Below are 20,451 nucleotides of genomic sequence, written 5' to 3' on the forward strand. Positions count from 1 at the left end.
TACCACCCCCACTGACTAGTGCAATAAAGTCATCAGTTATTGTTCACACATGTGCATTCCAGTCTACTCAATGGACTGGAATGGGCTGCCAGGTTACATCAATGTCACACAAACTGTTCTTATATTAACAGTGGCTGGACTTTTTTCCGGACAGACCTTGTATAGGTGAAGCTACTTTTAGAGTTAAGTGGATCACTAAGTTAATGAAAATGGCAGGAGCCTGTGTTACTTGATTCAGTAGTGTTTCTGTGATTAGGTGATAATTAGGCTCATTTATCAGTCATCAGACTCTTTGTTACAGGTACTGATTCTCATTTTTAGGAGTGGGGCAAGAAGTACAAATGGCCTGTAAAATATGGTGAGCTCTATATTGCCATTGAGTGAGTGGCTGTTTTGCTTGTTGGTGCTTTGAGGAAAGAGCATAGATGATTGAGTGTAAGCTGTTGTGTGTTTGATAGCACTTTCTCAGGATCAGTTCTTTTCTAGGACCATCCACATTGGGTTTATATAACAGGACTGTTTTTTTTGTTTGTTTGTTTTTTTTAATACCATCCCAACCAGTTGCTTCTGGTTTCCGGGAAGTCATACGAATATTTTTCTTTTAGAAAATCTCGTTGGATAACCTCTTGGACTAATCCTCATGGTCTGAAAAGGTCAGCAGAGGTTCCTTTTCAGGCCACACGTGTATTGTTGTTTCTCTATTGTGTGTGGCCTGAGTTCTGTGTCTCCATGAGGTTGTAATAGACATTGTGTGCCTATCACATACAACTCTTCTTTTTTATACTTTGCACTTTTTTTGCACATGAACTTTTGCTGACCATATATCCTTGAACTCTTACTCCTTCCTTCCTCCTTTCTGTTTTAGAGAACTTGGGGCACTGAGCTCGATCTCGACTGTAACTTCAAGTGCCTGTGACTGCTGACCAATAGGGATTCTTCAGAGGAGACATCTTGCTTTGTCTTTACCATCATAGAAGCGATAGGTTGGCAATGGGACAAAACCACTCCTTTGCACAGTGTCTTGAGATCATGGAGACTCTACTTCCCATTGTGTAGCTGTGTGGCCCACTCCTTGTGTCAGTTCCTTTAATGGATAACTCTCTGTGTCATTGTGAAGTTGACCAGGACTTGTTCTTGGTGTCTTCCTGGAGGTCTTGGGACCTTTATAGGGTCCCACTGGTACAGCTTCAGACTAGAGCAGTAGAGGAAGAGGAGACATTTTGGGGAGGATAGTTCTTGCCATTCTCAACTCTATTGGCTGTTCTTAAAAAAAGGTGGAGGAATGACGTATGCAAGGCTCTCATTTAAGTAGAGGATTCATTCTAGTAGTTCTAGAACCTTATCCCTACTTTGACAGTGCAGTGAACTGGTTTCAGGCTAGTTTAATAGTCAGTGAAAGTGCTGGAAAGAGACAAACGGAGGTCATAGTTATTTATGACTTCACTTTAGCTACATGAGTTTCTGGAGCCTGGACTTCCTACCCAGGAGTGGGTTGATAAATAGAAAGCATTTAGAATAGTGGCTGACAGCTGGTGAGTACTATAAAATTATTGGCAATTATTATTCACCAAGTAAGCTATAGCTCTGAATAGACAGATGCAGGGAAGGGTGCTCCTGCCAGCCTCTGGAAAACTGTTACGTCTGCTTTAGGGCCTGTGCTAGTTAAACCAATTGCTAGACCCTGTTTTTATGAGCTCCCTAAGTGTGTGATTTGTGTTGTGTGCTTTTCATTTTTATACTCTCTTCAGGGCCTAGCGCAGGGCTAGGATATTGAAGAAGTGAACTTGAATGCCGATTGTGGGAAACTAGGCAGTTCTCATGTGACACATTTGTTTTGTCTCTCAGCCCTGGGCATTTCCTGCCTCGAGAATTCCTTCGGAAGAAGCTGATTGGGAAGGAAGTCTGTTTCACGATAGAAAACAAGACTCCACAGGGACGAGAGTATGGCATGATCTACCTTGGAAAAGGTGAGTATCAAGGAGAAAAGGACTCATTTTTCTCATTCTCTGAGTCTGAAGTTCTTTTGATTAGTTTCCATCTGGTGGAAGGCCAGTGTGAGTGCTGGTGGAGGTAGCCTTAGGATAGTTGGCTGTTGATGTAGTGGAAGTGTGAGTTCATGGCACATAAGTGTAGAGGAGTTACCTGATATTTTGGTTTCAAAATATACTGTGATATATCCTGGGCCTGCTTTCCTGGCTTGGTTTAGGTGTATGTTGTACAGCATAGCATTCTTCCTTGTATTTAGGCCTTCAGCCCATGGAACTTAATGTCTGTGTGCTTCTGGGTCATAGTGCTAATTGAATTCCTATAGATTTCCAATTGCATCTTCTATTTCTTTTATCTGTCTTGTGGTTTTCTTCTGCTCATGGGGAGACGCTCTAGGAGAGAAAGATTTGTTTAGGGCTTGTGGGGTTTTTTTTTGCAAGCCACATACTTTACAGTTGAATGGGAAGAACACAGGCTTTTGAGTTGTAACGTGTGGGTTAGAGTTCTGGCTCCTCTTTCATGGACCCCTTACTTAATTTAGCCCTTAACTTTTCTAAGCCCTAGTTCATTCATTTGTAAATTATTGAAAGAGTTTAAAGAGGTAGTATATGTGAAGCATCTATCTCTGGCACAGAGTATGTGTTCAGTAAATACATTTGTGTATGTGTACACATATCCTGATTGTATAGCTGAGCCAGATGGCTCATGCGACATTAGGTGTTCTGGTCTTTTGAATTAGGTGGGGGGGAGAGAAAGATTGTGGATTAGAGTTTGAACAGAAATAACGACATTGAAATACTTGGAAGGCTGTTCTTTATAAAGCATAAAACGGCCGTGCTCATCTAGAACTATTTTAGTAGCAGATATTTTTAAGTTTCCTGTGATTATTTGATAAAATAATCTTCCAACTGAGCTGCTTAGATAATGTAGTTGACTTGGGTAGTCTGTACTAGAAGTAAACAAGCAGGGCACAATGACAAGGCTAACATCATCCGTTTTGAAGATAAATTTTTAAAAATTATTGAAGCCCTGGCTGGCGTAGCTCAGTGGACTGAGCGCGGGCTGGGAACCAAAGTGTCCCAGGTTCGATTCCCAGCCAGGGTACATTCCTGGGTTGCAGGCCATAACCCCCAGCAACCGCATATTGATGTGTGTGTGTGTGTGTGTCTCTCTCTCCCTCCCCTCCCTAAAAATAAAAAAAAAAAAATTTATTGAGAGAGAAATCAATTTAATTGTTCCACTTATTTGTTCATTCATTGGTTGATTATTGTATGTGCTCTGACTGGGGATTGAACCTGCAAACTTGGCATATCAGCATGATGTTCTAGCCAGCTGAACAACCTGAGCAGAGCTCATCCTGTTAAGATTCTGATTTTAATTTAGAGGTCTTAGATAAGCGAGTTGGGTATGACCTTGGAAGCATCTTGTCAAATTTACCCGGTAGAGAAACACCACCATTTTCAGCCTCCCAGACAAAGGGCTGTTTCTTGATTGGATGGGAAGTTACAGTAATATGTGTCATCTTTTTGAAAAGGGAAATAGATTTGCCTTTTGCACATAATTCAAGTAATATAGTAGGAAATAAAACACTTAAGCATTATTGTTGGATGGTTACTGGTTAGAAAGGATGTAATATGAATAGATGTACACTGTCTTCCAAATGCATTTTTCAAGGGTTTCATTACTTCAGATATTTCCTATTTAGTCTTGTGTTACCCTGAAAGAGACCTCACTATGGGTACAGATAGGTCTATAAAGAGCCACTGTCTAAGAGTTCATTTAAATAATCCGGGTCTTCAACCAAAATGGTCGAATTGCTTGTTAGGAGAATCTGACTCTTAAGATAATCTTTAATGTTGTTTTAGAAAAGTTTATTATTTAAACTGACCCAAATTATAAATTGGATATAATCAAGCAGTTAATGCACTAACTAATGTTTAGAATAAAACCTGACACACAGGATTCGCCGAATAATATGTACTGAAAGAATGATTGAAAATTGCCTACATCTTTGAATTTTAAAAGCTTGAATGGCTTCAAGTTTGATATTTTCATTCAGATACTTTAACCAACTGTCAGTGCCATTCTAATGAAAGGATTCAGTGGTTTAAATGATTAATTAGTATTCATATATTCGTCCTCATTTGTGGCTACTTTTTATGATGGAGAGTGTAGATTGAGAAATTGTGGTTAACCTAGAACTTATTTTAAAAAGAGGTGGTTAGTCTTCTGACTTTGGAGAAAATATAGTCACCTACGGGCTCTTACTGCCATCCTCATTGTGACTTGATCAGATTAATAACTTGATAAGTAATGAGCAAGAAAATCAGATGCATGTCTTACAAATTCCCTGCTTTCAGTATTTTGTCCACCACATTTTGTTGTTTCCTTTGGGAGGCTGACCCAGAGGAATGTATTTTTCTTCCTTTGAAGGAGCAATCAGAACTAAATTTTAGAAGTGGGCCTGCTGACAGGCATTATCAGAGTGCTCTGTGCTAAGAAAATATCTATTGGGTATGGTGCTGATTGGCTGTTGTCATGGCCACTCATCTTGTTTGTACGTGGGTTTCATTCTTTTCACCCCCTGACTTCTTGGCTCCTTACTGCTCAGCTTCTCCCTTACTTGTTGAATCCCTCCTTTTGATGTCTTTGTATTCCTGTCGTTTTCAAAGAATCAATGTAATATTTACCAATGTCAGGTAGCTATGTGTGTCTGGCCTCAGTAGTAACTTCAGTGGAAAGGTTCCTATGATCTATACTCAGCCTCAGAACCTGAGCATCCTTTGTATAAATATCATTCATCTGAACTTCTCTTGGTAGAAAGAGAAGCTTACAATTTACCTGTGTAGAAATCGGGGCATGCCGATGGCAAGGCATTTAAGTTGGGCTTGGGGATGGTCTGTCTGTATACTTGTGCTTGCTTGCAGCAGTCATTGTGTAGTGTATCACATAGAATCCTAACAGAATTTTGTTCTGTGCTGACATTACCTATTGGCTAGACTTTGTTTCAGTTTATCTAGGAGCTTGTTTCTGCCATGTTAAACATTTTTATGTGGCGCTTCCCTCATAGATGTCTTCCTTTATCGTTCTGGCTGACAAGCAGAGATTTAAGAGAATACACAGAGCCTAAAAGCTTTTTCAATAGCATGGAAATGCAATTACTGTTTCAGGTGCCCAGGTAAAACGTAATCAGGTTGGGATTTATGTTTAACTTTATTTTCTTGCCTGCTCTGTAGCCTGCTGTGTGAGAGATTAAAAATCTAGACACTGTCCCCTGCATCTCTGTGAGTGCAGGAGAAAGTCTTTGTCAAACTGCGTAGCTTGTCTTGGTGTCCTGTTGGAGCAGAGAGTAGGGCATCCTGAGAGGAATTGGATTTTGTGGTGAAAACTGTAATGGACAATCCTAAACAAATCTGTCTGATTGTATATATAATATGTTCTTAATTCCTATGTGCTTGGCTGTTTACAGATGTTACTGTTTAATTCTCACAAGAACCCATTTTAGAGAGGTCCTTTTCTCATTTTAGAGATGAGCAGATTAATGCTGAGAGATCTTGTCTAAGGCATTAAGTGGCAGAATGTTTCTTCAGCTCCAGGCCTGTCCTCCTTGGCTCACTGCTCTTTATACACTCCCAGGCTGCCGCATGTGTCTCGCTTTCTTGTCAGTCTCTAGTAGTTCCTGAGATTGCATTTGGCCTGGGAGATACACAAGAAAATTAGAAGCAAAGACCTGAGAAAAAGATTTGTAGACCCTTGAGTCTTAGAGGCTAGACATTTTGGAAGAAAAGGTTTTCTGAAAAATCCAACACTGCATCGCTGCCTTGTCCAACTCTCTGGCAACATCACTCTCCTTGAAGAGCTAAGGGTGGAAGTGGGCTCCATTTGATCTGTAGTGCCATTGCAGGCAGATTTGAATCTCATGTTTAATTCACTTTTTTTTTTCTCCTCAGATACCAATGGGGAAAACATTGCAGAGTCTCTGGTTGCAGAGGGCTTGCCACCCGGAGAGAAGGCATGAGAGCTAATAAGTAAGCCTTCATTACTCTTCTGATCTTCTGACTTCCTTCTACTCTACTGTGAGAGCTGGGGTTGCTCAAGGGAGGGTGGGCATTCAGCTCTGCATTGGCTTTGCTGCGTTTTCATGTCTGCCCCCTGATCTTTAGTGGGTAACCTCTGGTGCTCTTTGGCTTTTAGGACATTCCTGCCCAGGCATGTATTATTCTGAGCCAGCAGGTCACTCACCCTTCTTTAGTGGCTTTGATGTGTGTAACCCCTTAAAAAAACAGACTTTGAGACAGGCAGCTCTATTCTTCATATCATGAGAGTCAATAGACTTTGTTTTACACCAGAGATACTCAGTTCCAGAGTACTTATCAGTTCATCCCAAAAGATTCATTGAGTATTTGCTGTGTGCCAGGCTGTGATCTAGACATTGAGCACAGATCCATGAACAAACATACTTAGCTTCTGCCAACATTTTAATGGGGAGACAGACAATAAACCAAGAAATAGGTATACAATATCTCATGTGCCAGGAATAAGTACAATGAAAAATGAAGCAAAGAGAATAAATAGAATTCAAAGCAAAATCTACTGCTTAGGATCTAGTTAAACTGATAAAGGCTCAGTGGTTCTGTTTTTAAAGTCGGAAAATTTATCTCCAAAGCCTTTGAAGTCTGTTTTGGTCTTGGATCTGTAGATGCTTTCTAAGTAGTAGGTGAAAATGTATGTATTTAACTAATGGCAGTATGAGCTTATTAGAAATGAGTGCTATGTATGTAGGCTTTATAGCACAGTAATCATGTTCAAGTTTATTAGTGTTGGCTCTCAGTAAGATGGATCACAGCTAGCTTTTTAAAAATACTTATTTTAGAGAGGGGAAGGGAGGGAAAAAGAGAGGGAGAGAAACATCAGTGTGTGGTTGCCTCTCGCGTGTCTTGCATCAGGGACCTAGCCCATAACCCAGGTATGTGCCCCAACTGGAAATTGAACCGATGACCTCTTGGTTTGCAGGCTGGCACTCGATCCACTGAGCCACACCAGCCAGGGCTGCAGCTGGCTTTAATTAATACCTTATTTTCTGAAAAGCAATAAGCTACATCAGTAATTTGGAGGCTAAAGATGCTGTTTAAATCATGTCCAGGCTTTGGATAAATACTTGCATGGACTGTACTTATGGGGATGAACAAAGTAAAAATGCACTATTTGCATTTTTCCTGCCTTCTTAGTCTTGGGGCCCACTCGTAAACTTCTGTGGTCTTTCCTGGCTTTAGAGAGTCATTTGCTAGGAGTTTGTTGCATTAAGACATTTGTCTTAGGTGGTGTTTTTGGAAGCATGCTGAAGTTGTATCTTAAGGACATTGCTGGCATGATACTATTGTACTGTTTTTTTAGGAATCCAATTTGTACCCAGGATGAAGAATTTTTAAAAGCCCATAGTAGTATTTACCATGTCAACAAAGGTATCTCCCTTGGCATATCGATCCTTTTTTCCTCTAAAATTGTCTTGACTTAAAGCCTTTTCTGAGTTTCTGTTTGCTTCTGTTTCTTAAACTACATTTGTCTCATTGAATTCTGGCTGTAATTTTGGACCCCCAAGAATGTGATTGTCTTTTTTGTGGGGTGGGGAGGGGGAAAAGGTACTGAAGACTTCTGGTTGAGAAATTCTAGGGCAGGGGTCCCTGCTTAGATATCCTTGCTGATGGAGGTGGGAGATTCCATTTATGCATACAGCCATCGATGGAGCCAGGCACTGAGATTGTGGAAAGGCCATTCAGTTACTTCCTTTGCTCAGACACGTGTGTGAGAGGGAAGAGCAGAGCCATCTCTGGTTTCGCTTGTTGGTGTGTTCATGTGCTGACTTTCTGGCTGCTCTTGTATGTAGTCTAGTCTCCCACCCAATGAAGAAGGAGTCTTCCATTTTCAAACTGCTTTTGCTTAGCTGGTGTTATGATGTGTAAGTAGTTTTGGGGTGACATCTGCAATAACAGTGTTTGCTCTGCATTCCCTAGCCCTGTTCTGCGGACGACAGTAGGAGTAAGAGTGGTTCTTAGTCACTTTTCCTGCACTGTGTCCTGCTGAGCTCTGCCTAGATTTCAGTTCCTGAATCTGGGATAGTTAAATGAAGCTGTGCCTCCTGGAGTGGCTTCCCTCTGAGCCACCAACTTGTTTTCTCGTAATCACTGATGGTGGCAGTACCGAGACGTGTGTTCTTTGGATCTTCTCATTAAATGCCCTTGAAGGGAACAAATCTGGAATCCTGAAGTTGCACTCATGGTGGTTTTCTGGTTATAGGCTTGAGTCTAAAGCTTGATCTGAAATAAATTCTTTGGTCTCTTCAAGGGCAGAAGGTGCTGAAGAAACCCAGAGTCAAAGAAGAGCCTAATATGTTTGTGAATTCGCTAACCATGTGTGTTTATTTTTCGCATTCCAGTCCTGAGCAGAATCGGCTTTCGGAATGTGAGGAACAAGCAAAGGCAGCTAAGAAAGGGATGTGGAGCGACGGGAACGGTTCACATACTATCCGGGACCTCAAGTATGCCATTGAGAACCCTAGGCACTTTGTGGACTCACACCACCAGAAGCCTGTCAATGGTGAGTCTGGTGAGCAAAGACAGATGTGACTCAGGGTGATTTCTTTCTATTTGCTCTCAAGCTCCTTGAGGTTAATAAGACCTGTTTTACTTATTTAGTATCCAAGGGAAATTGTTGAGGCTAAACAACACCATGGTGTTTTGGGAAGAGACTTGATTCAGTTCATGTGGGTCACACCAGATATATTTTGCAAAGGTTAGTCGTTTGCTAGTATAAAGTAGTAAATTGCTGGTATTTTTGCACATTGGACATCTTTCTGTTTTCTAAAAACTGGCTGCTTAAATGCCATTCTTGTTAACTGAGGTAGGAATGTTTATTCTTTGTACAACCAAACACACATGTGCACATACACTGTAATTCTGGCCCCACTTTGAGACTTTGTTGACACTGACTCAGTAAAATAAAACTATTGCTAATCCTGAATTGTTACTATTTTTTTGCTGGGTACCTGGTACTAAGGTACAACTTACCTTACTGATATCAAAGCTTTGGTGTGAGCCATGAGGTCCCAGAGGGTTCTGAAGACATAGAAGTCACTCTGATCCGTGTTCCCCAGGACTAGTTGTGGAAGAGTCTGTTGTGTGAATACTCAAGGCCTGCCAATGTTTCATCATTTCTTAGAGGGAAGCTTTCCCGAAGGCTTTGGGGACAGTAGCTGTGTTCACTGCAGTTGACTGGACGTTGTTTATCCCTGGAATGAGTTTTGCTGATGACTTAAGTTGTTTATTCTGTCTTGCAGCTATCATTGAGCACGTGCGAGATGGCAGTGTGGTCAGGGCTTTGCTCCTCCCAGATTACTACCTGGTTACTGTCATGCTGTCAGGGATCAAGGTCAGACCAAACACTGGGCTACGTGTGTTGGGGGGGTGGGGGGTGGTTCAGGGTTCGTTGAAGTGTTCAGTCATAGGTAGAGTTTTCTACATGGGGACTTGTGGATCTACTGTTTCCTCTAGAATGGGCCATAAGCATTGGCTAGAGTCCTTTAAACTTTGTGGAAGAACAGTTCCAATGAGAGCAAAGAAGATATTTTTAAACTTTCTAAGTACTCAGGGTCTGTTTGGAATGGGCTGTGTGGAGAAATTGTCAAGACTCAGCAATAGGGGATGAGAGGCTCTGAAGTTTTCTGAGTTTGACTTAATGTAAAATACACATTTTGATTAAAACAAACAAACAAACACAAGGATTTAATGCTAGGCACTGGTTGAATTTTTTTTTCTTGCAGGGGGTAATTTTCAATGTAAATAAATTTTTTTCTCCATAATAACATGAGTTTTTTTTCTTTTTAAAGATTTTATTTATGTATTTTTTAAGAAACAGGAAGGGAGGGAGAAAGAGGGAGAAAAATATCAATGGATAGTTGCCTCTCATGCGCCCCCTACTGGGGACCTGGCCCAAAACCCAGGCATGCTCCCTGACTGGGAATCGAACTGGTGACCCTTTGGTTTACAGGCTGGCACTCAATCCACTGAGCAACACCAACCGGGGTGATAACATGAGTTTTATTTGCCTTACCATGCAGTCTGAGATGATGCTATTTCCAGTTACTTTTTACCATTATGTTTTAAAAGTCTTAGAAGATCTGATCTGAGACTTTCCCCAGCATAGCCTGGTTGGTTTTTGCTTTTTGGACAGTTCAGTGTGGTGTGAGTGTGGCGAGCACTCACGTTTGGGCTGCATGACTCACTCACTTTACTTTGCTGTAGTGCCCAACTTTCCGACGAGAAGCAGATGGCAGTGAAACACCAGAGCCTTTTGCTGCAGAAGCCAAATTTTTCACCGAGTCCCGACTGCTTCAGAGAGATGTTCAGATCATTCTGGAGAGCTGCCATAACCAGAATATTCTGGGTACCATCCTGCATCCAGTGAGTGTGCCATACAGACCGGGCTGTGTGGGGTTGGGGGTCCATTTGGGGTCTGATGAGCTGTATTTTGCTACTCTTCTTTTCTCTTGTTTTTAAGAGCCAATAAATATCTTGGCAGGATTATCATCTACTGGTTTTTGAGGCATTTTCAAGGGAGATGTCACTTATCTGATAGAATTGGATAAATCTGTGCAACTTCTTACTTTTAGGAAATTAATCTCAAATGTTGCTGGGTTTACAAGGGGAACTCTTATCACTTATTTTCCCAAGAGTGGGTCCAGAGTTGTGCCTAGGAAAGGTGGGAGGTTGCCACCTTGATTAGAAGTGGCACTGAAGTTTGCTGCAGAGGATTGGGGAATTTGTATGTAGGCCTAGAAGTTACCTATTTGGAATAGTGGTAGAACTGTGAGGAAATCTTTCTATGGAGAAATTATTTTGTGTATGCCAGGCTTTAGTCCAGTTTCCTCCTAACTCTGCTTTTTGAGCAGGAAATGGGTTCTTTATGTTCTGACTATTGGAAATAGGTTCTTTATGTTGTGACCTTATTTTATTCTTTGATAGGTGGGTTATTCTTGGACAGGAAATGACCTTGTTTTTTAACAGCAAAGTTTAAGTGGATTTTCATTATTATAACCTATATCTAATACAGAGTAACTGTATTATAACTAGTGTTACTTATTCTTTGCCTAGAGAACTCTTCCATCGTAGCAGTTGTGAAAGCCGGGAGGCTTGGTGTGGAATATGCCAAGGTCATGTCTGTTTCTTCTGGAGTGCTAGCTGTCTGCCTGGGCCCTGCCAGATGGCTCTGTGTCATAGCAGAATGTGAATTGTAATTCATTGGGCAAAATGTAGCTTAAGTTATTCCCTTACTCAGCTCATTCTTCAGCTTTCCCCTTATGGAAAGGGGAGTAAGTGCTGATCTTAGGGAAGGAAATAATAAGGTGTAATCTCCACTAAAGATTAACATCCTCCTTTGCCCACAAGAAGAGCTATTGAAATGTCAATTCCATTCAATGCCACTAACATTTATCCTTTTCCTATTAAGTGAGAGTCACTGTGCGTGGTGTTGTGAGGATATGAAGCCAAGGTTGTTGAGAACAGGAGCCACAGAGTGGTGGGTCTGTGCTAGGGCTCGTTTCTGAGTGCTTGAGCAATGGCTTTACTTTTTTCTTTTTAAAAATGAACTGCAGACTAGACTGTGACTACGTAATTGTGTCAGAAATCCAGAGAATGATTCTCTTGCCATAGAATCTAATTCGTGCCTGCCTTTTCATGTGCCTTGTCTTCCAGAATGGCAACATCACAGAGCTCCTCCTGAAGGAAGGCTTTGCACGCTGTGTGGACTGGTCGATTGCGGTGTACACTCGGGGTGCAGAAAAGCTGAGGGCTGCTGAGAGGTAAGGTCTGTCAGGGAAGCATTCCAGCCAAGGATCTCCTTATGGATCTTTAGGGAAAGAAATCTTGTGATTTCTCACCCATTACATCAGTGTCTGTTTTATTTCAGTAAGGGATTAGGGAAATTCCAGAAGAGGCTAGAATCTCATGGAGGACTTGTAAGTCTTTAGGTTTAATTGAATTCTGTGCTGCATAGTAAGGAACTAGATTTTTACTCAGATGTTGTGCTCCACCTTATACACTTTTTAATGTTTCCAGGTCACTTTAAAAAAAATAAGCCTCTCAAATTCTGGATTTTAGGCATTTGTGATGAAATAAACTTGAGGTTCATTTGAGGACAATGAAATTACTTATAGCCTACTGTGAAATTACTTGAGCCTACTGTCACACAGGCAGGCTCAAGCCAGGGATATTACAGAAAGACAGAGCCTGTAGGCCCAACACAGGACTGTGGAATGCTGTTTTTTGGCCTAATACCCTACTTTATTTAAAAGTGTGTGTTAGTTATAAATACTGATGAAATTGAGGTGCGTTGTCCTGTTTTTGGCTAGGTGCAGGTGTAGAAATAACTTATTTCCAGAAAAACAGTAGTGGATATTTTAAAGATTGGTGGTGATTTCAAGTGTCAAGGTCAAGTATTTGCTGGTGTAAATGAACTTCATTCACTTGGTGGGGTAGATAGAAGAAAATGAAGCAGATAGCAAGCGTAGGTGAATAGAGACGATGGTCCGGGAATTCTCAGCCACCACCTCCCACGATAAACAAAGACTACTTGACCGCTGATGACAAGGTTCCAGTCTCAAGGCTTGGTTTATGGCTCATTACAGAATCACAAAATGATACTGGTCTTGGTAACTCCACATGTTTGCCTTGAAGGCACACAGTTGAGAGATGTGTAACAACATAAATTGAACGACTATAGTTTTCTTCCCTGTTAGGGCTTTTGCATCCTTCTACACCTCTGAGCAGGAATACTTGCAACTTATAGACGATTTTAATCTGGGGCATTTGATATTGGCATATCTGACAAAGGAAAACAATTATTACATAAAAGTTTATTAGTCTTTATGTTCCACAATTAAATTCAAAGGATACAATACTGTTATAAAATACAGTGTTCCAAAAATCTCTGATTATTCTGTGATGCTCCATTCTCCCCCCCCCCCCCCCCCCCCCAAAAAATCTCGTCAGTCCATTTTTCTAAATTATTATTTTGGTTGGTAGCTCTTATTGCCTTCTTTAAGTCCTTGCCTCTCGCTGAAGAAAGTGAGTGTAATGACAGGAGTGTCTACATGTTTTACAATGTCTTCAGGAAATTTTATGGATTTTTTAGAGAGTGTTCATCATTGTAAAAGAGGTTTAGACCAAGAAATACAAATCATCTTTTGATAACTGGTGATTTCTTGCCTCCTGTTTTACATGCTGTGTTTGACTTGTTTGCATTGTTGGTAAACCTCTGTTGAAGTACTTGGTATATTTTACAACTACAACATGCTGCTTTGTCTTTTTCTTATTTTAGCACTTCTTAAAAAAGAAAAGGTTGCAATACTGTTTTCAGAAATAATAGTTCCTTTCCCCTGCACATGTATTCATTTACTTGTAAAAATGTGAGACAGCTGGTCATTGATTTTTTTATTTAAAGCTTTGCAAGCATTCCATTTACCTCTCTTAGTCTGACTCAAAGAGTCTACTGGGCTTAGTACTTTAAAAATTTCTGCCAACATGCTTTTTAAACTTCTGTTGGTGAACTTCTATTATAGTTTTGTTCGTTTTTCTTACTCTTTAGATGCACTACAGTGATAATTTTGTTCTTGTTTTCCACATAGGATTTGGATTCAAATGGAACTTGAGCAAGCCTATTTTTTTTTAAATATGTATATATTTGTTTGTTCAGTGTATGTATTCTTTACATTTAAAAGAACACTTGCTTTATGTTTGTCTTTCTAGTGCCTAGTACATAGTAATCACTCAGGAGGTACTGGATAAGCCAAAGAACTAATAAGGTGAACTTTAACTGTTCACTCTCAAAAAATTGCATATTTAGATCTAGTCTACCAGCCATGGGTTTATGGTTTATATACACATCTCGGATAGTTACAGTTGCTCTACACTTTTTCTTGTGGTTCTTGACACACTTTGTTCCGCTTCGACTGGTGGTCTTTCTCCTGGGCGCCTTGTCGGTGAGGTAGGATAGGATTCTGTACTGTTTGCTGTCATGGTGATGGTGGATTTCCTTTGCTGACCTGATCTGTCCGAATGATTTGCATCTTTGCTTTGTTGTCAGGTTTGCCAAGGAACGCAGGCTGAGAATATGGAGAGACTATGTGGCTCCCACTGCTAACTTGGACCAAAAGGACAAGCAATTTGTTGCCAAGGTGAGTCATTCTTAGCATCTTAAGATGCATAGTGATTGTCATGAGACCACTGATAACACAAAATTTTGATCAATCAAGAACTGAAGTATTTTTATTTCAGGGCAAGCCAGTGGTGTGTATAAAGGTGCAAGCACAGTTGTACACATGTGTGTGTATTGTAGGGCACTTAGACACCATAAGAACTTAAATTTTTTGTGTGTGAATTTGCATAACTTCATTAGAAGTTCATGGGTTAAAGTTATAAACATTGCCATGTGGAAATGTTACTTATCTTTTAGGGGTTGTTTTGTCTGCTTAGCAAATGGCATTTCTCTCACTTCCGATGCCCAAGTAAATATGACCTCAAGTTTCTTGTTTGTTTTCTTTTCTGTTTGGAGACTTTTGTGGTTTTGATTTTTTTCTCCTGTGATGTTTTTTTTTCTAAGAGCTCTCCACTGCTGTGTTCTGGGATGGATTTCTCTGATGGGAGCTCGAGCTACTAAATTGATTGCTTCCAGCCGTGGTGCTGTTTTTCTTAGTTACAGGGTTTGTACCTTGGGGCAGGCCTGTTCTCCTCACCTTCCTTAAATGCTACAACGTTTTCCAACCTATTTTTAATTTGGGTGGGGAATGCTGGAAGCTTTGTCTTTGTGGACTAAAGTGGTGAAATATTCATATTCTCTAACTGAGAGGTGACTGTCCCAGATGTCGCTGAATAGTTTAAGATGGAAGGCCACTAGGTGGCACTGTCAGCCTGAAAAATTCTGGAATGATTTATCTTAGAATGGTAAAATTTTAACAAAGCCTCTGAGGAATTGGCTGAATTTCTTCACTTTCTTTTTTATGATGCTCAAAGCAATAAGTCACAGAGTGCTCCAGTGGCCCCTCTCCATCTTCTAGTCTGTGGTGTCTAAGCTGTGGTCAGGTTAACCATAATTGTGCCTTTTAGTGGATATCAGTGGGAGTAGTCCCTGGTTGGATTCTGTCCTGTGCATTTTCCCATTCTGATGCAGACCAGAATGGATCCCTGCTTTCTTTCTGTGTGAGGACTGGGCTAGCTTGGAAACTTGGACATGGCTGTTCAACCTAATTGGAACTTGGTTGTGCTTATGTTTCCTGCAATGCGTTCTGTTTGAAGACTGTGGCTACACAAAGAAAGGATGATCTTTCAGTCAGCAAGGGAGGCAGGCCTTCCATTTTCACCATTCACATTTAGGACCTTTGCGACGTTAGTGATATAAATGAGGCCTGGGAGGGTCCCATTTTCTTGTATTGTGGCTACCAGCCCCTCCTCTGTTGTAGTGAAACCTAGAAGATTTTGAGGGTTTGGGCCTTTGCTGGTTGGGGAACTAATGCATTGCTGAAGAAATTAAAAATATTAGATGGCTGAATCTGTAGTTTTGCCTTTATCTTAAATACGACTTTATTGTAACTAGAAAAGGGAGCGCTGACTCTAGGAACATTTCCTCCATTTTAAAAATCCAGAATCTGTTTTTTTGTTTGTGGTCGTTCCTGTTTAGTTTTAAGACACAGTGAGGCTTTTTTCATTACAATTAAGTTTTATTCACTACAATGCCAGGATAGAGTAGATTGCTCCTAGTGAGTATTGGATTGGGGATTATGAGGAATAAATAATCATTCTCCTGAAATAACTTAAACATAAATTTGAGTTATTTGGATATAAACCTACTTAGAGAATAGAAAAATGTATTTGTAGGTAGGTAAATGGTTTTAAAACTTTTTGACTTTGAAATTCTTAAGCATTATTTCTACTTCTAGAAGAGAAGAAAGAAGAAAACACACTAAATGAAGCTACTGTGATACAGCTTTCTTTTTAAACACAGCTTATCATACTGTCTATGGTAGGGGTTGTGTCCCACCACTTGTTTTTGTGTGCTCTGCAAGCTAAGCATGTATTTTACATAGGAAGGAAATGTTTTGTGGCACATGAAAGTTAGATGAAATCAAATTTCAGGGCCGTGAATTAATTGGGACCGTGGCTGCATCTGTTCGTTTACATATTGTCTACCTGTTTTCGTGATAGAGTGGCGAAGGTGAGTATTTGTGAGAGACCATATGGCTTGCAAAATCTAAAATACTTGCTCTGTGGCCCGTTACAGAAAAGTTTGTTGATCCTTCACCTATACTTATCCTGCTCAAAGTGCCTTAATATGATAAAAGGAACTTGAGCTAGAATGTAAATCAAGGCATTGCTTCTTTCATCAAGAGAAGATTGCTGTGGAAAAATTGTAAGCAATGTTCTCAGATTCGTGCATGGTCGGTTTACGTTCTGGTACAAGCTCCTTCTCTCATTGCAGACTAGTAGCTACTTTTGAGTAGTAATGATCTATAATCTCTTGTGTATAAATTTATATTTGTAGGTTTTTTTAATATGAGTTTAAAGAACTCTGGGTTTATTAAGAAATGAACTGGTTCATTCCTCTCCCTTGAGGCAGCCATTTTTAACCCTTGGCAATCCCTGTCTCAATAAAATGTTTGTATTGCTCTTTTTAAGTTTTTCAGTGTTAGGTATAACCTCTTTTTCACACCATGGAAGGTGAGCATTTAGTTTTTTCACTCATGCACACATATTCACAAGGGTGTGCATGCAACCTTCCCCAATCCTTCCATTAGGACTATATCATAATTCTGATTAAATTAATATTCAAAGTTTAGTGGGTATATGGTAATCACCACCAAACCATATAGCATATTCTGCCTACTTTTCATTTCCTGCACAATTTTTGTTTTATTTAGCGTTAATAATTTTGAAATTTTATGTGTATTTTTCACGTACTGTAAAAATCTTCTCTCAAAACAAAGATTCAGTCTGTTAATTTTCACTTTGTCAACAATACTTTCCAATTGGTACAGGAGCTGTACCAATCTGGAATAGTTCTTTTTTCCTGTTACAGAACTGTCATTGTTGGATTTCTTTACTGTTATCCTGAGTTTTTCTTTGCTTTATTCCTGGATTGGAACTAGGTTTACTGGATCCTGTGGCTTCTTCTTTATGATTTAATACTTTAGTTTGGTGGCACAGATTCTCTAGCTTCTTGGGAAAAGAGTGCTTGGTAGGTCAATATTTTGAGATCTTTTGTGTCTGTTTTATAATAGTTCAGTTGGGTATAGAATTTTGTTAGAAATTGTATTTCTTCAGAATTGTGAGGACATTGCTCCACTGTCATTTAGCTATTAGAGATTTTTTCTTGTATTTTAGATGTTTGAAACTATTCTGATTCCCCAACCTGTCCTTACATGATTTGTTTTTTCTTTCTGCTAGATTTTAGCAAATTCTTTTTTATCCTGAACTTCCATAGTGATGCACTTTGTTTATTCATGTGTGAATATATTATGAGGATGAACCCCCAAAAAACCAGTATGGGCAGATAAGCTCATAAATCACCTACCATGAAATGGGCAAATGTGATGCAAGAGTCCTCAAAAAAAAATTCATTGAAGCCGAATGCAGCCTCTCACAACAATGCCAGCTTACTCACTGATACAGATGGGTTGCTAGAACACTCACCTAGCTGGGGAAGTCTGTATCACAACAGGTCTGTCTTGAAGATAATGCTGGGGTTTTTTTGAGGGGTAGGGGGCAATCATCCCTCATATACTTTAATTTTTAGTTCTTTATGTCTGGGAACTTCAACTGTTTTGTAGATATCCATCTAGTTTCTCTGCTCTCTATTTTCTAGAACTCCTATTTGGATGTTTGACTTTGTGAACTGGTTTTCTAATTTTTTCCTCCTATTTTCCATCTTTCTGCCTTTTTGTTCTTTCTAGATTTCTTCCTATTTACCTTTCAGCCCTTCTATTATTTCATTTATGGTACTGTATTTTAATTTCTCAGAGCTGTTTTGTTCTCTGAATGTTTTTCTCAGTATTGAAAACATCTAATACTTGTTTCAGAGGTGAATATCATCTATATTTACCTTTCTGAGGAAATTATAATATTTTGAAACAAATTTTCTTCTCCCTGCATAGTCTGAGTTCTCCAAGTTGTTTTTGAACCCTTTTGGTTATTTGGTCCCTTATTTTTCTTTTCTTTTTTTTTTAAGATTTTCACTGTTCTTTTTTTTTAAAAAAACATTTATTTTATTTTTAGAGAGGGAAGGGAGGGAGAAAGAGAGAGCGAGAGAGAAACATCAGTGTGTGGTTGCTGGGGGTCATGGCCTGCAACCCAGGCATGTACCCTGACTGGGAATCGAACCTGCGACACTTTGGTTCACAGCCCACGCTCAATCCACTGAGCCACGCCAGCCAGGGCTTGGTTCCTTATTTTTCATGTTAGAGGCTTTCCTCGGCTCTCTGGTGATCCTTGGTTATTTCTCTTGTTTAAGGGTGACATATTAAACACTGGGTTAGAAGTGATAGACTTACGTATGGGTGTACATCTTGAAATACAGGTGCTTTTTTTTTATAAGTTTTAAACCAATCCTAGTTTTGATGATGGCGGAAGTTTGCAGCATAAATCACATTAGCTATTGTGTTTTCTCACTACTAGCTCAGGATTTAGCTTTTGTGAGTCTGAAGATTGTTACCACTCATACATCTGCTTTCCAGCTTCTGGAGTTGGTTGCTGTGTTCTTTTCTCCTATTAATCTTTGTCCTTTTGAGGTTATGGCAATAAAATAGCAAAATTAATTTCTTTATTTTTGTTTGGAGGTACTTAGGGAGGGAACCAAAGTAAATGTTTGAGCTTGCTTTAGTTTGTTCATAGTGTTCTGCTTCATTGTAAGGCCGATCATAATTTATTTAACCAATCTCCAATAGTTTGACATTCATATAGTTTGTGATTTTTCCCTTATTTAGAAAATGGAATAATCTCTGTGTAAAGGGCAGTTATTTCCTTAGGAATGTTTTGGAGCATATTTGCCAAACAGTTCTTCAGAAATGTTAACTAGTGTATACCCGCCCCAATGTGTGTTCATTTTTTAATACATTGTAGAACAAAGGTTGACCAACTTTTTCCTAAAGGGCCACGTAGTAAATATTTTAGGCTTAATGGGCCATATAATCTCTGTTGCAACTACTTAATTCTTCCACTGTAGCAAGGAAACAGCTGTAGACAATATGTGAATGAATGGGTGTGATCATGTTCCGATAAAACCATGTGCAGCAATAGGCAGTGGGCTGGGTGGCCTTTGTTTGCAAACCCCTCTAGTAGACCTTGGGGTGTCAGCAGTAAATGTAACAGAAAAAAACGATCTGCATTTTTTTTCATAACCTAGAACCCACCTGCAGTTTTGTATTTGTTTTACTCGATTTAAAATGTCAGTTAATGCTATAGAAACCTAAAAGTGTCCTAAGATGGTGGGGCCTTCATGTACATTGTCTGACAGCCACTGTGTCTCCTAGGAATTAATTCTATAGGAACAGCTACATAGCCTGAAAGGCCCACAGAAGGTGACCTATGAACTCTAAACTGAATGCCTCTGGGACACCGTAGGTGATTTCTGGAACTGATGCAACACTGTAAATCAGACTGTTGGCCAAGAGTCTCACTTCTGAGAAATTCGTAACTCAGCAAAGGATCTTGATACATTCGGCCTACTGAAAGACAGGTTCCTATTCTCTGCTGAAGCAGTTTTACTGCTTAAGGAAAGAAATGCAAGGGAGGGCTCTTCTTGTCTCTCCAGGTTAGCAGAGAAGCATGTTCATTTCACAGCGATTAGCTGAGCCTACTTGAGACTTTTGTGCCTGTCGTGGCTTGCCAGTTTCCTGCCTGCCTTCCCTGTGGCGTTTTAGCTGATCTGTGCTGTTTGTAGCCATATGGTCCCCTGAGCACGTGGCTTGGCTTCCCCTGTCCCTGCTGCTGGATGCTTGGGCCTTGCAGATTTCACAGACCTGAATAACACAGCAGTGGGGGGCGGGGGCGATGTTTGGGTGGGCATTGGTGAGGGGGGCAGCATGTCCTCAGGAGGTGGAGTCTTTTTGTTACCCTGCCTGGTTAGAGGCCTCTGGTTTGGTTCTGTGTACCAATTGATTGTTTCAAAATACAGAGCCCTCAAAAAGGTGCTTTGAGGTGGTTCAAAATAATGGGAAGTGGTTTCTGCTTTCAAGGAGCTTACCCTCTAGGGTTCTGTCTGGGAGATTGCCCTAAGTAATGAACTGTTTGGTATTGGTGGCCATGTCCAGCTTTGGAGGTGAGATTATAAGCTATCTGTGGATGCAGTGGATTCTAGTACTTACTTGGTTTGGTCTTGATTATTTTCTGTGGTGTGTTCAGTCATAGCTTTGAATGGAGTTCATTA

At 40.1% G+C, this 20,451-nt stretch overlaps 1 protein-coding gene across 1 annotated transcript in view; it reads left to right on the plus strand.

Annotated features, from left to right (window-relative positions):
* Positions 1 to 20,451, plus strand: part of SND1 (staphylococcal nuclease and tudor domain containing 1) — a 419,288-nt gene that overhangs the window by 36,107 nt on the left and 362,730 nt on the right. The window contains 9 exon segments of the mRNA XM_028525371.2: positions 1,846 to 1,863; positions 1,865 to 1,967; positions 5,937 to 5,978; positions 5,981 to 6,014; positions 8,420 to 8,580; positions 9,320 to 9,411; positions 10,284 to 10,442; positions 11,733 to 11,839; positions 14,122 to 14,212. Coding sequence (XP_028381172.1) covers positions 1,846 to 1,863; positions 1,865 to 1,967; positions 5,937 to 5,978; positions 5,981 to 6,014; positions 8,420 to 8,580; positions 9,320 to 9,411; positions 10,284 to 10,442; positions 11,733 to 11,839; positions 14,122 to 14,212 — 807 coding nt within the window.

The sequence above is a fragment of the Phyllostomus discolor genome, chromosome 10 (genome assembly GCF_004126475.2).
Source record: "Phyllostomus discolor isolate MPI-MPIP mPhyDis1 chromosome 10, mPhyDis1.pri.v3, whole genome shotgun sequence".
In the NCBI taxonomy this organism is placed as follows: domain Eukaryota; kingdom Metazoa; phylum Chordata; class Mammalia; order Chiroptera; family Phyllostomidae; genus Phyllostomus; species Phyllostomus discolor.